The sequence below is a fragment of the Chlorocebus sabaeus genome, chromosome 4 (assembly GCF_047675955.1).
Source record: "Chlorocebus sabaeus isolate Y175 chromosome 4, mChlSab1.0.hap1, whole genome shotgun sequence".
Taxonomy (NCBI): Eukaryota; Metazoa; Chordata; class Mammalia; order Primates; family Cercopithecidae; genus Chlorocebus; species Chlorocebus sabaeus.
The window spans coordinates 85,053,997-85,070,012 of record NC_132907.1 but is presented as its reverse complement, the minus strand read 5'-3'; the positions used below and the strand labels follow the sequence as shown (position 1 = coordinate 85,070,012).

Here is a 16,016-nt window from a genome sequence, read left to right as displayed (position 1 = left end):
ACATAAAATCAATTCTGCTGCCATGCAATGCTAGATAGAAACAAAGGGGTAAGTTTGTGGCAAGACTAACGCATTGCAGGAAAATGTCATAGTGAAAAATTTTAGGCTTTCCTTAGTTTTGTTGTTATTTTTATGGTCACATTTTTATCCTTTGGTTCAAACACTTAGAAGGCCTGCAGTACCTGTTAAATAACAGTGAACAGAAACAATGAGATTTTTTACCTTGGTAATCCCTGTCTTAGATCCCTCTTGAGGTAGTGATCAGTTTCTGGATATGAAATTCTAATGATAGAGGTTTTTACATTTTTACCTTTATTTTAAACTATGTCTAAAACCAGAATCACTGGATTATACAGCATTTGTGATGCTCTATTATCTTCTATCACTAAATACAGAATGTGCCTTTAGATGACGGCTTTGCATTCAGTGCTTGCTGGTCCCTTACCTTTATAGGAGATGACTGGGTGCTCAGCTCTCTGGCACTGAGCCGTACCCTGCACCTCTGGGCGAGCGAGTCTCCATAGCCCCAGGCTTGAGAACAGCCATGCTATAACACAGGTTCCCTTCATGGTGGGCAAGGGGCCTCTGACTCTGGGCTCGTGTCTTCTAAACAGAAGCTCTTCTTCCCCTCATGTGTGGAAAGTGCCTAAAACACACAAAAGAGAAGAATCAGATGACCGTGAGTTCATTTGCCGGTGGGTGGTCTTCTGGTAAAACTCCCTCACTAACATTAAGGTTACACTTTGCTGAGCTAGAGGAGAGCTTGGAGGGCTCAGACCAGCGTATTTTGTCTACGTCATATCCCAGGCTGTATGAATACATGCGTGAGTGTGTGTATCTCAATACAGACCTCTCATTCTCCCAATAATTGCATGATATAGCCCATTTGTTTTAAACGAGAAATGTTCAAGCTTAAGCAGTACTTGTCATCACACTCACTCCTAAGGAATGTAGATTAATAGATGGGATTGGCTGGATTTCCCTTGGCCACCTGTCCTAACCCTTTGCGCAAACACAAGTCTATATGTGGAAACCCTACAAATACCTGCCCATCCCTTTTTAACATTTAAAAGACTGATTTTTAAGAAGGTCATGGCCATTGTCTTTTACCAATAAACTGATGAATATTATGCTACGCAACTTTAAAAAATCATCACGATTTGCTAAATTCTGTATTTTGTGATGCAGGATAACCTTTTAAAATTGTAGACAATCTGCCTGCAAAATATCTGGCTAGAGATCAAGTGTGAATCAAATAAAATCTATATCGAGCACCTACTGGGTGAAATAAAAGTACTATGCCGGGAAACTTTAAAGATTATGAACAATTTAAATGATTAACAAGCATTAAAGTAATATAAGCCTGTAAAAATAACTATGATCCAAGCTGTTAGCAACTCTTAAAAAGAACGGGAGTGCTGTGGGAGTCAAGGGAGAGTGCGATTGCTATAGAGAAGGATCTATGACGGGTCCATGGAGGGGCTCAAATCTGAGTGTAATGCTGGAGGATAAGGAGGATTTCAACAGATGGAGGTTTCTAGAATGACATTCCATCCCCAGGGAAGAGAATGAAAAGGCACATTGGAGGGGCAAGAGGAAGAGGTATGCAACATGTTTTAGGAATGGTGTGCCATACTCGATCCAGGAAATTTAAAGCGAAGCATTGGCAAGAGCTTACAGAGTAGGTTAAGATTTGGAAGGCAAACTACACTAAGGTGTGAGGTCTTTATTTTCAGGTGACAAGCTACCATAGTATACTAATGTTAGAAGATCTTATTAATATTAATAAGGCAATTATCACAACAGTGTACCTAGGAAATCAGGCAGATGAGAGCATAGAAATGGAGAAGTCAATTTGAAGCCATTACAATTGTTAAGAAGAGAAATAAATGAAGCAGTGACTTTGGTGGTGTCAATGGGAATAAAAAGGCAAACACAGAACACAACGACTGTGGGTAAAGGAAACTGGCAAATTAAAGATGGCCACAGATTCTGGCATTCCTCGCACTGAGAGGTGGAGCTATGTTCGCTACCTAGAATCTGGGTTGGTTCAGTGACTGCTTTGCTCATTTGAATACAACAGAAGTCATCTTGCGCTGGTTTCCAAGCCCAGGCCCTAAAAGCCTGGCAATTGCTACATTCTGCAGCTTAGAACACATTCTTTAAGACACTGAGACACTAGGTCAGAAGTCCAACTACACTGAGATGGCCATGCTAGAGAGAACACGTTTAGGTGCTCCAGTTTTTGGATCACACATGAGCCCAACTCTCCAGTCATGAGTGAAGTTGAAACCCATTGAGTAATTTCAGTAGATACTATGAGAGCAAAAGAATCTCTCAGTTGAGCACTGCCCAAACTCCTGACCCCACAAATGCAAAATATAATAAAAGAGTGGTTGTTATAATCTGCTAGATTTTGGGAACACAGATCAAAGAGACACCGATGAACTTAAGGCAGATAATGTAAGTGACTTCAAGGATTGTGATGTCATTCATTTTAATAGGATAATCAACAGAGGGATTTTGTTTAGATGAGATTAGAATCGTGTGTGTGTGTGTGAGCACATTAAGTTTAAGACACCTGGCTGGGCATGGTGGCTCATGCCTGTAATCCCAGCACTTTGGGAGGCTGAGGCAGGTGGATCACCTGAGGTCAGGAGTTCGAGACCCGCCTGGGAAATATAATGAGATTTTTGTCTATACAAAAAATAAAAATAAAAATTGGCCAGGTGTAGTAGTGTGTGTCTGTAGTCTTAGCTACTTGGGTGGCTGAAGCAGGAGGATTGCATTAGCCCAGAAGCTCAAGGCTGCAGTGAGCTGAGAAGGTGCCACTGGACTCCTGCCTAGGCAACAGAGCAAGACTTTGTCTCTAAATAATAATAATAGTAATTAATAAATACATACATAAAAGAGAGAGGAACTGGAAGAAAATCCAGAGAAAACTGGGGTGGGAAGCTATTAGGGTCCAAGTAAAGAAAGTGAAAGAAATAGGCCTTCTTTGAAAAGGAGTGCTTACCACCTGAACAAATGGTGAGATTTCAAGACAAAGAAAACATAGATTTGAGGGTGTATCAAATTTCACAGTCTGTATTTTTTGAGTCAACCAAATGGGGAAGAAGGATAAGACATGATAATTTAAATTTTGAAATTGAAGAGTAGAAAAATTATGGGTTAATTTCATAGAGGTTGGTTCAATATAAATAAACCTGACCAGAAACCTGAAGGTCCAGCTGAGTTTAGAGTCTCTCATTCCTCAATATTTACTAGTGACAACTGCATACCAAGCATGTGAGAATTTGCAAAGGAACCAAGCAGCATGAGGTAAGGCCTACTGCATCCACAGGCAGCAACCATGGAGCTGATATAAGGAAGCCAAGTACAGACTCACTAGGACCAAGAACTTCAGAGCAGGCAGAAGGCTGGGGTCCTTAAGAATGCAAGGAATTGAACAACATTCCCATTGACCAAAACATTCAGGTTGGACAGAGAAATAGGTAATGGGACTGCAAATCAACACAACGGAAGAGTATAGCTTCTGTAGGAACAAGAGATGCTGAGCATGAAGGTGGAGGATGGGCTAGGGAGGAAAACAGAGAGCCAGAGGCTCATCTCTCCACCAGCCCACAATCCCTGCCCAAGCACACAGCACTGTAATGGACAATGGATGAGCAAATGCTCCTTGACCCTGGGTTATAACATTAAAAGTATGAGTTTCACTTTTGAAAAGGAGTTACAGTGTGCAACACCGGAGTATGCTTTAGAACTCCAGTCTAAAGGTAACCAGATGAAGTAGCCTATCTTTTCTGAGCCTCCTGACCTGAGACTTAAGATATGAAATTTTATCAAATTATGTATTTTAAAATAAACACTTGTTAGAAGTGCTTTAGATGTGATTTCATCCTGTTAAAAGCAAGGAGGTTTGGGGCACCCATACCAGTTCAGGTAAATTATCGCAGTCACACATCAAAACAGATCAGCAATGATGAAGATAAAAGGAGAAGGATGATGAAGTGGCAATCAACCCTTAAAACATGCTAGCTCTGTAGTAAGCATGATGCCAAGCACTCACACCCATGCCTGGCACCCAACAGCCACCCAGAGCCATATCACTGATAAGTTCACTCTCACAGAGCAGCAAGCCATCATGGAAATGGATTGGAGCACTGTCCTGCCATTACCTCCAAGAATGAATGCAAATCAACTAGGGACTAAGAGCACATTCTTTTCTTACACACAGTTTTTCAGCGTGCACATCTAAGCCAACATAGATTCCCCTTCTGCTACTGACGAAGAGCATCATCCAGACCTGCTTGTGACTGAAACTGTCCTTTATTTACAATATGCCACCCACTCTGATCTTAAGACCTGTGACGTTAGAAGCCCTAACATCTTTGCCTCCTGAATGAAAGGAAGAGAAAAATAACACAAGTGTCTGAAATGCTCTTTCCTTGGGATTTGGAAAGCGACAATTAGAGAAGAGGGGAAATGACACATACAGAGAACGAGCAGCTAAAATGGAACACGTAGTTCGAGGGTGATGAGCTGAAATGACATGTTTGTCATGTTAGGAAAGAACATTTAATGAGAACAGGTAATTTTTTGAGGTTTATAATTTTCAGACTGTAACATATTACCTTTTTTCTTAAACTAAAGGTACTGTAAACTGTCATTATGGTAAGGTGACAGGAAAGGGCATTTATAGTCTTCATGTAGAGACGTGGGCTTTTTTGAGCAGCTTACCATGGAAAGCTAACTCCTTGAAGAGGCTTTTACTCTAAATAGACTCAGCTTTAAATAGCAGGTACCTCCTTCCTGGACTCAGCAGGTCCATCTTGTACTGAATCATGGAGCTCTTGCCTCTCAGTGGTGTAGGAGGAACACATTTATACCAGGGCTTTTAGTGCCCAAGCTCAGCACTATTGACATTGTAGTCATATAATTCTGTGTTCTGGGCTATTCTGTGTCTTTAGCAGCATCCCTGGCCTGTACCTACTAGAGCCAGTAACACCCCCCTCCCATGGCCAACTTTGCACCAACCAAAATTGTCTCCAGACACTGCCAAATTGCCCCTGATTGAGAACCTCTATGATTGATAGATAGATAGATAGATAGATAGATAGATAGATAGATAGATAGATAGATATAGATAGATAGGCAGATAGATACATACATACATACATACATACATATGCATACATGCATAGATAACTTCCCTCTTTGGAAGTTAAATGAGCTGCCATGACTTGAAAGATTATTCAAAATATGCTTATCTAAAACACCAAACTAAATTTGTGTTGAGTCATTCAGGCAAAATTTCAAAATATATGAAATTCCTGTTAATTTTAACTATGTGCTACATTTGGGAAATACATTATGAAGGAATTTTCAAAGGATCAAAGTTGTTCTAACATCATCCTACCAACTCTAGGAAAATAAAAATATATGACGTGAGTTAATATGAAACAAATGATTTTGCCAATATGAAGATTTATTCTAGAAAGCCAGTTTGGGCGACAACGTATAAGCATTTTTGGTGCCTCTACTTCAAAACCCCTGAAACCCCTAAACTTCCTTTTATTTTCCTGATGTAGGAGGGTATCTCTATAAGCTTGATCTAAATAAGTACAACTCTGTATAGAAGTGTTTGTGCAATAAATAACATTTCTCATTCACTCCCACGCTACAACTGAAACTGAATAGGCTTTGGGGACAGAAAATAACTGCTCCTTTTAGGAAAAAAAAAAAGCTGTCAGATAAAAAAGAAATCAAAGGAATAAAAGCTTCCATGAGGCGTTTTGCTTAGGGAACAGTGTCTAACCAGTCATTAATAAATACAGATCCAACATAAGCTTAATGTACTTTTCAGAGGAGGCTGGGTTTCTTCTGAGCTATAGGCCTATCATAAAGATGGATATAGCCTAATCTGTTGTTACAGTCCAGAGAGCCCACAAACCCCTCCTGGGCCCATCCCCTACTTGATGGCATTAGAGACTTCCTTTGACAAGAGGACAAAGGAGTCAAGTGAGCGAGCTGACCCAGTGAGGTGGCCTCAGAGATGTCTCAGGAAGTCCTGCGCCATGCATGCCACAGCAGGACTATCCTTAGTACCAAAAGGCTGAAGCTAGTATTAGAGGCGATTGCTGCATGTGTGCCTCTTAATTAGGAATAGTTACAGCTTGTTATAATGTAGAAACCATAACATCCAAGAGTTGGAACATGCTTTTTTTTTTTTTTTTTTTTTTTTTTTGAGACATAGTCTAGTTCTCTTGCCCAGGCTAGAGTGCAATGGCACGATCACGGCTCACTGCAACCTCCACCTCCTGGGTTCAAGCAATTCTCCTGCCTCAGCCTCCTGAGTAGCTGGGATTACAGGCACACACCACCACACCTGGCTAATTTTTGTGTTTTCAGTAGAGACAGGGTTTCACCATGTTGGTCAGGCTGGTCTTGAACTCCTGACCTCGTGATCCTCCCATCTCAGCCTCCCAAAGTGCTGGGATTACAGGCATGAGCCACCATGCCCAGCTGGAAAATGCTTTTCAAATGTTTGTTTTTGCATTTGTTCTTTCCATTTCTTACCCCTGTTTTAGGGGATCAGATGAACTGCTCACATAGAAACTAGAGTCCCCTCCCAGACTGAATGCAGCAGAACTACTAAAGAATCATTCCAGCAAACCAACCAACCCCGAAGCCAGGCCCTACACATCCTGTCAGAGCCAAAGATGGGGTCCAGTGCATGATTGTCAGCTACTGCCCAGTAAATACTCCTGCCTATTCAAGAACTCAGCATTCAGCATCTGCCTTTCAAAAAAAAATCATGCTTTTCCAGGAATAGCTGAGAATTAGTTTCTTCTTAATCTGTCTCCACTACTCACACTGCAAGACCTTCCCTGTGGTCCCTCTCGCCTCACCAGGGTCCTCAGAGGCAGACTTGCACACTCATTAGCCACATCTGCACCCTTGCTGAAGCCATGAGCCCCTCATCTGCCTAGTCCTCCCAGTGGTCCAGGTACAGACTGTCTTCCATGGTCACACCATAGTGGCTGACGCCAGCCACAGCAGCAGCTCCTCTCCAGAAACCCAGATGGGACAGTAGAGTGCCTGCCACACCATTGCTTCCATGTGAAAGGTTGCCTTGAATAGACCCAGACCTTTTGTGTTTCTAAGTCTTAAGTTTTGCTTCTCTCTTTCATTGTAAACAATCTACACATAGTTCCAATGCCAAGTGTATGTGCTCCAACATGCTGAATTGGCTGCCTGAATGAATCCGAGAAAACAGAGCTAGTGTCCTACGGGCCATTTATAATCCACCCATCCCCTGCCACTGAGTAAGCCCATTGTGAGGTGGCTTAGGCCCTTGGTACATCTGAGACAAGAAATGACTCAAGGACTCCCAGAATTTGGAAGGTGAACGAGGAAAGAGAAACCACCTAGTCTCTCTTCCCTCTTTCTAGCTCAGAGAGATTAAACAGTGCATGTGAGATCAACGGTGCAGTGACAGGCCACAGCAAGACAGGTACTGCTACCTTCTGGCTGTTTATATTCTACAGCCTGAGCTCCCTGCTGAAGCTTCTAAAACCACATACTTGTGGTCACAAGGTCACATGACCTGATCACTCCCAGACCAGGAGCATAGTCTTGTCTCTAGTGAAAATAATTAGGGACGCACCTAAGGCATGAAAACAGGCAGTGTCTCCAGGGTGTCCGTAATCCGTATTAATCCAGCCATACTGAAGGATTTCTTCTGTGGACAAGGTACAGCTTTCTAAGACAGGAGTGAGGATGAAGAGGACGGTAGCCCCAGAACTCCCAGATCACAACTCAGAGTAGTCAAACAAAGAAAAATCTCTTTTTATATTTATGAAATAAAAGTAGGAATAGAAGCAAAGTTATCGGAAACAAAGAAGGAAGAAATCCTCCTGAATGGGGGAATATAGAAACTGTGATCTTTAAAGAGGTTCAAGTTAGAGTGTTCAATGAAGCAGGAATAAACAATCCAGAAGAATCAAAGCCCCGGTGTGTTTAGGACTAGAAGGAATGTATTAAATGAATCTATGCTTTTTTCTTGCTGTTGTATCAGATATTCTAGGTACAGTGCAGGAAACAGAATTAAATGAAGAATCGATAAAACAATAAACTTAAGTTAATGCAATGTTCAAGTAAATAGATTCTTCTAATCTTTTTCAAAAACAATAACTGAACATTTTATTATTTGGGAAATACAGTGAAATTAAAGGTTTCCTCTTATTACATTAAGCCCATAAGGGGAATCAGGATGTTCCAACAAATATACCACATCTCTTCAATTTTTATAGTGCACTTACAAAGAAACAAGATCTTTTTTATATTATTTGAACCCATGTGTCTTGATTGCCAAGTTTCAGCTGAAAGAAGCTTGTCATAAATGAACTAGGGAAACATCTTTAGGAGTGTGTTACTGAAACATGGACCACCCTTAACTCCAGAAACACCACTGACTGCCACCTTCAGGTAATTGAAGAAGTTGGCTTTGTTACCCATAGATTTTCATCACATGTGAACCCAGAGGAGATGGAATTTTATGGCTATATAAAAGGCCCTCATGATATAAAATGGAAAAAAGCAAACATTAAACTATTTTATACATTTCAATAATGGTTCGGCTCCAGTGACCTTCTTTTATATCTCTCTTCAAAGGGAATTGTTATTACACATTTGTCTTCTTCCCCTTGTTTAGCTCCAGATCGCCAGGAGGAACGATAAAAATAAATGAAGTCCATTAGATAAAATTATTATTTACACAAAGGCAATATTAATTTTATCTGTCAGCAGGTTTTAAAACTAAGTGAAAGTTCATTCAATCTACTTCTGTGTCAGCTAAACCAACAAAAGCCCTTTCTTTTTTTTTTTTAATTTTTTATTATTATTATACTTTAAGTTCTAGGGTACATGTGCATAACGTGCAGGTTTGTTACATATGTATACTTGTGTCATGTTGCTGTGCTGCCCCCGTCAACTCGTCAGCACCCATCAACTCGTCATTTACATTAGGTATAACTCCCAATGCAATCCCTCCCCCCTCCCCCCTCCCCATCATAGGCTCCGGTGTGTGATGTTCCCCTTCCCGAGTCCAAGTGATCTCATTGTTCAGTTCGCACCTATGAGTGAGAGCATGCGGTGTTTGGTTTTCTGTTAAATCATGCTGCTATAAAGACACATTAAACTAAAGAGCTTCTGCACAGCAAAAGAAACTACCATCAGAGTGAACAGGCAACCTACAGAATGGGAGAAAATTTTTGCAATCTACTCATCTGACAAAGGGCTAATATCCAGAACCTACAAAGAACTCAAACAAATTTACAAGAAAAAAACAACCCCATCAAAAAGTGGGCAAAGGATCTGAACAGACATTTCTCAAAACAAAAGCCCTTCCTAAGAAAAAAAGAAAAAAGGACTTAAATAATGGGCTTTCAAGGCAATGTAACTACCTGGGCAATTTCGAAAGAATTTACCTAGAGACGTTTCCTCAGGGCAGGAAATTCATGTAGACACACTAAAATATTCCAGTTATAAATGGTGCTCACCATACGAAGTTACTATTCATAGCTCTCATTTGCTTTTAGCTAAGAGGTACAAGAACGGAGCGCCATTTTCTCTCTCGTCCACCGCGCAATGTGGAGCCTATGTCCAGACAGAAAAGCAACGCTACCACAGTGGGAAGAAAAGAGGATACCCTTCTACTGTCATCAGTCTGGTCAGTATCACTGATCACCTCCTGCTTGTGAAATCCAGGGAGCTTATGGAACTAGTCATCTCCATGGCCTTTGTGACCACTGACCTTTCCTGGAATATCTCCTGACATCCTCTGTTCCCTGGATTCTGTAACTCCCCAATCTCCCTGCATTTACTTCACTCCTAACATTCTCCTCAAGTGAAAGTACACGCCAATCTCTTCTGAATGTCCATTGTTTTCTCCATCTACACATTCTCAGAGGCCCTTTTCTTCAGACCCATGTGATTTCACATGGTCTCTAAAAACTGGTGGCTCTCAAATCTAGACCCTCTCCCCAACCTCTGTATACAGTCCAGACCCTTACATCAAAATAGCGGTATTTACACAAAAAAGCCAGTGTAATTGCTCTAAAGCGGACCTCGTTATCTGTCTTCATCAGCTGTCTCCCTTGTGTCTACTTCCTCTCATGACTAACTACACCATCACTCAGACAGTCAACTCAGAGCTCAAGGGACACCCACCATTCCCTCCTCCTCCATCTTCCCAAAACTCACTCCTCATTTTGTCAGTGTCTTGACAATCCTTCCCTTACCCACTTCTGGAATCCGGGCCCTCCTCTCCATCCTGACCAGCATCCTGTATTTCTTACCTCTGCAATTTCAGCCATTTTTTGTTGTTGCTGTTGAGTTTCCTTGCTGCTAATCCCACTCCTTAAGCATCACCTCTAAGGAGCCTTCTATGTATTTTTTCTCACTTTTCTCTCGTCCCTATCTGACCCCACTGTACGTTGATTCTTATGCCTGTTACAGCCTTTATCATCCTGAACTACAATTACCTGTGTATCTGCCTCCTTCTAAAACAAGGCTATGAAAACCCCAGTCTCCAGACAGCACTGGACATAGTGCAGACAAACAGTCAACACCTGAGAAGTGGATTGATGGAGAAAAAGAATGCAAATCCACATGTGCTTCTCTACCTTATCTCTGTACCTCTGTACAATATTAGCACTTCCATTAAAATGCTATCCAAGTTCCCTTTTCTTCTATGACTCTGCCATTCATTGTCACAGATGTTTTATCCCTCTTTTAAAATTCTCTTAACATCTGGTCCAAATACAAAGATTCCCATGGTTTTGAAAAATGTCCTTTCTAAATGTCATAATTTTCCAATTAATGGTCAAAGGGATGAAGGGTTTACTATAGCCAGACAGACTAAAAAAAAGGGGGGGTCCCCTGGACCTGGAAACATGAAAGCAGATGGAAGATATAACCAAATGTACGAACCCTGAGGGGGTCAGATAAGTTATTCCAGCACAGATAATTCGCTGGAACCACTTGAAATGTCAAAGGACAAAAAAGGAGGACATTACAATTCACAGCAGAAAGAAAGTTACTGAATTAATGATTTTAGGCTAAGAAATACAAATACCTTAAAATATCAGATAAATTTACAGTAAATAGACTGCTAATATGCTTAGATAAACTAGACTATTTAGCAGAAAGGCCTCTGATGTGATGTTTTCAGATTTTAGTCAGGAATAACATGGTGTATATCTGAGGAAACCTCTTAAATCCAATGGACTAGACATGTCAATGTTGATACATTTGAGTTAGTTAAAATTTGTCACAATCTTTGGTCTCAAAAAAAAAAAGTCAGACCTCTAGAGCATTAATTATCATTTTTGGTGAGTATATTAAAAATAAAAATAAGAAATCCATCCTAAAATGAAAATTACCAAGACATACCCTATAAAAATCAAAGATTTCACTAAGTTGACAATAAAAAAGATACAAAAAATACAAAGTAGGTTATGTACAGTACTCAAACATCTTTCACAGGTTTCCTGAAATAAACCTGTAAGATAAGTATTCTCATTCCTTGCTATTTTATAGACGTAGAGTCAGGACTCAAGGAGGTCCCATTGCCAAATGGAAGAAGTAAAAATTTTAACAGGTAAGTCCCTGGCCCTACAACCCAGGGTCATCTTGCTGTCCCCTCACTTCTGCAAGGATTGTCTATTGACTAAGGATTGGGACCCAGGCTAGACACACAGGTCATCCGGCTGAAGACATTAAGCTGATGATTTATTTCTACCAACTAACTTCTTGTCGAGCCTGAAAATGTGTTTTCTTAGAGATGAAAATTTCACTAAGTAACTAGCTGCAGCATCGTTCACTGACTCTGGGACCAGAGACCTCACTGACCAGGATTTAATCCAGCAAATGCCACAATAGCTTTGTCCGTGTCATGTGCCCTCCTCTGTCCGCCATCTATAATCTATACACCCTTCCTTGAGGCAGGGGTGGAGGGGTGGGGTGGGCCCATGGCTCATTCAGTCTCATGACTTAAATAACATTTACCAGCTGGTGAATGTAAGTGTACATATCACCTCCAACCTGTGCCTGGAACTGCAACTTCCATCTGCCTCTTCACCTCTACCTGAGACAAAGAATTGCCTCCAAACTAACCGGGACCAAGCAAACCACTAGTGGTCCCCCTTCCCCAACCTGCTTCTTGGCTTCTTCGCCATCACAGCTGGAGTCATTTTGGATTGCTCTAATTCCCCCTCACAACACTCTAAACCATAAGAAAATCTCGTCACTGCTGCCTCAAAAAATGTACATCGCACCCCTTCTCTCTCGTCTGCTACTGCAATCCCACCTCAAGCACCTTCCTCTCTCACCTGGACTTAGCAGAAGCTATTCTAATTTGCCTTGGTGTTTTTCACTCATGCCCCTCAAAAGTCCATTTTCTGTGTTGCATCTAGATAAATCTTTGTAAAGAGCTCACCTGGTTAAGTAATTTTTCCCTGTTCAAAAATTTCCAATAGATCTCTTTGCAACCTCCCTAAAATGCAAGATCCTGACCCCCACCAACAAACCCTCCTCCATGGCCACCTCCCTATTTCTACATGATCTCCAGCCTTCCTGTTCCCCGTGCTCCCACCACACACATGCACATGCACGCATGTGCATGGAACTGCTTTCTGGTCTTGAAACCCACCAAGCTCATCACCTTGCAGATGGCACTTGCTGGTCCTTAGATCCTAGATCTTTTTCTAGATTCTCCCAAGGTCCCTTCTGACTATTCAGGTTTTACTAAAATGTCACGTCTGCCGGAAGGCCTCCCTGGCCAGGCGGGCTAAAGCACTTCCCTTTTACTCCATTATTAGATTCCATTATTATTTTTCTTCTTCATATCACTTAAAAATACTTAAATTTGCTTGACTGATATATTTGTGAGTTTGGGGATTTTTTTACATCCTATTATATGAAATTGATTTAAAGGATCTACAATTTTCACAGCTTCTTCTTTTAATGTGCTGTATGTACATCAAAATATCATGTTGTACATCTTAGGTATATACAAGTAAATAAATAAACAAAAATATTCCATAGGCAAACAGATACAGGTATATTCAGTACCTTCAAAGAAGGTAAATTGAGGCTGGGAAGCATCCACATTGGGACAGAATAAAATATACTGGCGAGCTCAATGACAGCAAACTAGTTTTCAGAGGCCTTTGTCCTCAGTCATCTCCGTGATATTGGATATGTACACTTGCATGGGAGGAATAATAGGACTTAGATTATGATAGTCAGTTGATGTCCTTGTGTGAGTCCGGTTTAACCCCCTAGAATACAAGTAACTGGAGGACAGAGATTTTATTTTGTTCTCTCGCTATCCCGAGGACCTAGGACACAGTATGACCCATATAAATATTACCTACTGATGGACTAGGTAGTGGAAAGGCCAGAAACCAAGATAGTCATTGTCCAAGTGATGGATAAACTCACTGTGAAGGCCAAGATACATTCTACCAAATAAAGGCAATGACTTTGTTTTGGCCATTGAGTAGTGATTATGGTAAGTTTCGGGAGCGCTGCTATGGAAAAGTACAAGTTAGTTCACAGTCGGCCAATTAGGTGAAACTTAGGAACACAAAGTCAATACAGAATTAACTTCCCCTAAAGCATCTAATGATTAGCACATAATGCGATGCTATAAAATCTCACATGCTGTGAACATACGGTATCTCATCCTTCAGTTCATTAGCCTGAAATGTGGAGAGGTCATGGAGGACATTACAGTAAAGGTCTCCACGGTGGAAACGTAACCCCCAAGTGTCTTCGCTTCTGTATTTGAAAATATTAAAAGCTATGTGATGGGGAATATGTTAATGAAAATACAAAAATGATCCCATCCTAAATATAAAGCCAGAAAAAGTAATGACAGATGGCACCCATTTGGTAAGTAGTTCCTAAATACTGAAGGGGTTAAATACTGTTGCTAGATGCCTGAGTATCTCCTTTCTCGGTCCAAAAGAGTGAGAACCATCTACGGTGTTCCTCAGCCTACAAAGTCCCAGCGATCCGCCCTGCCTCCAACACTAGTTTAGGAGAGGCAACCTTGCATAGATAGTAGGAGCACAGACTCTAGATCCAGATTGCCTGGGTTCAAATCTTCGCTCCACCATTAACCTTAGGCTTCAGTTTCCATGTCCTGTAATATGGAGATCAAAACCACAGCTTAAAATTATATGAGTTAATTTGAAAGAACTTAGACCACTTACTGGCAATTAGGAAGCGCTAAAAAATTTTGACAATTATAAACAAATAAAGGCTATTTAAAAAAAGGAAAATGCTTTATAAATCTTATAGGAAAGACATGTCTAACAACCAAATTAGTGTCTTCCTAAAAAAAGATAATAAAATCAGTTCAGTGTTTAATAAGAACTGTGAGAATGTGCTGCCTTAGCCCTAGGAAAATTCAACATCTGCCCAAGAAATCTATAAAAGAATGCTCATAGCAGCATTGTTCATAATAGCAAAAAATTAGAAATAATACAGGTGTCCACTGAGAGAATGCAAATTTTCATGGTCTAATTTATCACAGTGAAAATGGATGGACAACAGCTATATGCAACATAAATATTAGAAATAAGAACATCGAGAGAAAAAAGAATAATATATTCTGCTACTGAATATATTATATAAGAATAATATATAGTGCTACTGTGAATATGAATAAGTGTGGTGTGAACAACAGAGGTATTCCCCAGGATCAAGCTCCCAGTGGAATTAGGTCACCTACAGTCCTTCTTAGGCCCCACACTTTCCCACTTCCACCCTTCTGCCTAGAACACATTCCTCCACGTCCACATTAGAACTTTATCCATTCTCTGAGGTCCAAATCAAACACCAGCTCCCCCAAGAGTGGTAACCATTTACCCTGTGAGAAGCAAGGAAGCCTCCAGGAAGCCTGCTAAGGACACACCATTGCCTCCGTGGCCCTCAGCAGGTCCTGCCATGGAGTCTGGATTCCTGTGATGTGGGATATGGTGTCCCTGCTGTACATTAAAGCCACAAGACCAGAGCCTGGCCTGCTTGTTACTGAGGCCACTCACTGCCCACCAAAGTTCCTTGTACATAGAAAGTACCTAATATTTATGGAATGAACATATCAACCAACTGAGCGATAACAAATCATGGAAAGAAGCCCCAGGTTGATCTGGGAGGAAGTGGGGGAGCAGGCAGGTTTTGGAAGTGTGGGAATCATGTCAATGAAGTGGAAATAGAAAGATCACACTTTTGGCAGAGAAATGAAATAAAGTCTCAAGATAGAATGTACCAAGAATGGGGGCAGCAAATGCATTTTTTGTTTGAAAAGACCAAAGTTATAAGTAGTAAGATCAGATAAATTATGGCACGTCCATACTATTAAATATTATACAGCTTATAAAGCCAATGTAGTAAAACTCTATGTACTGAGTGTATAAATCCAATCATGATGTGAGTGGAAAAAAATAAAGTGTAGACATTTGTTTATATATAGATTAAAACTAGAGAACAAAAACTCCAATGTTTGACTAAAATAAACCAAGAAAATTGTAGTTACTCCCAAGTCATAGGGAAATTTTTAAAAATATAATTCTATATTGAACTTTCAATAATATGCGTTTATTAATTTGGTAATTTAAAATGAACAAAATATATACATTTAAAGGAAGGGGATAAGATTAATTTTATGGGTTAACCAGTGAGACAGGATTTTGACGCACATATTTAGATCCAATTCAGGGTTGACTTGCCAGGTGTAAGACAGCAGAAAACCATGGAGGGAACCATTGCTGCAGTGCGGAAGAGAAAGAACTGGTTCAAAGAACGGGCAGTGTAAAAATATAAACCTTGATAAAGCAGAGGTCTTCTTTCTGTAAGTGTTCTCCAAACTGAACATGAAATCTTTGTTATTCTCATGTAAAGTTGATCCAAAAAAAAGTTACGTTCAGAATGTGTGGCATACA

The 16,016-nt window shown here is 40.5% G+C and overlaps 1 protein-coding gene across 3 annotated transcripts in view; it reads right to left on the bottom strand.

The window, feature by feature from the left end:
- Nucleotides 1-16,016, bottom strand: part of SEMA5A (semaphorin 5A) — a 504,887-nt gene that overhangs the window by 334,937 nt on the left and 153,934 nt on the right. For all 3 annotated transcript variants that reach the window (XM_073014841.1, XM_007961192.3, XM_007961194.3), the window contains exon 3: nt 446-646. In XM_073014841.1, the coding sequence (XP_072870942.1) occupies nt 446-569 (124 nt within the window). In that variant the 5' untranslated portion in view covers nt 570-646. The remainder of the gene's footprint in view (nt 1-445; nt 647-16,016) is intronic.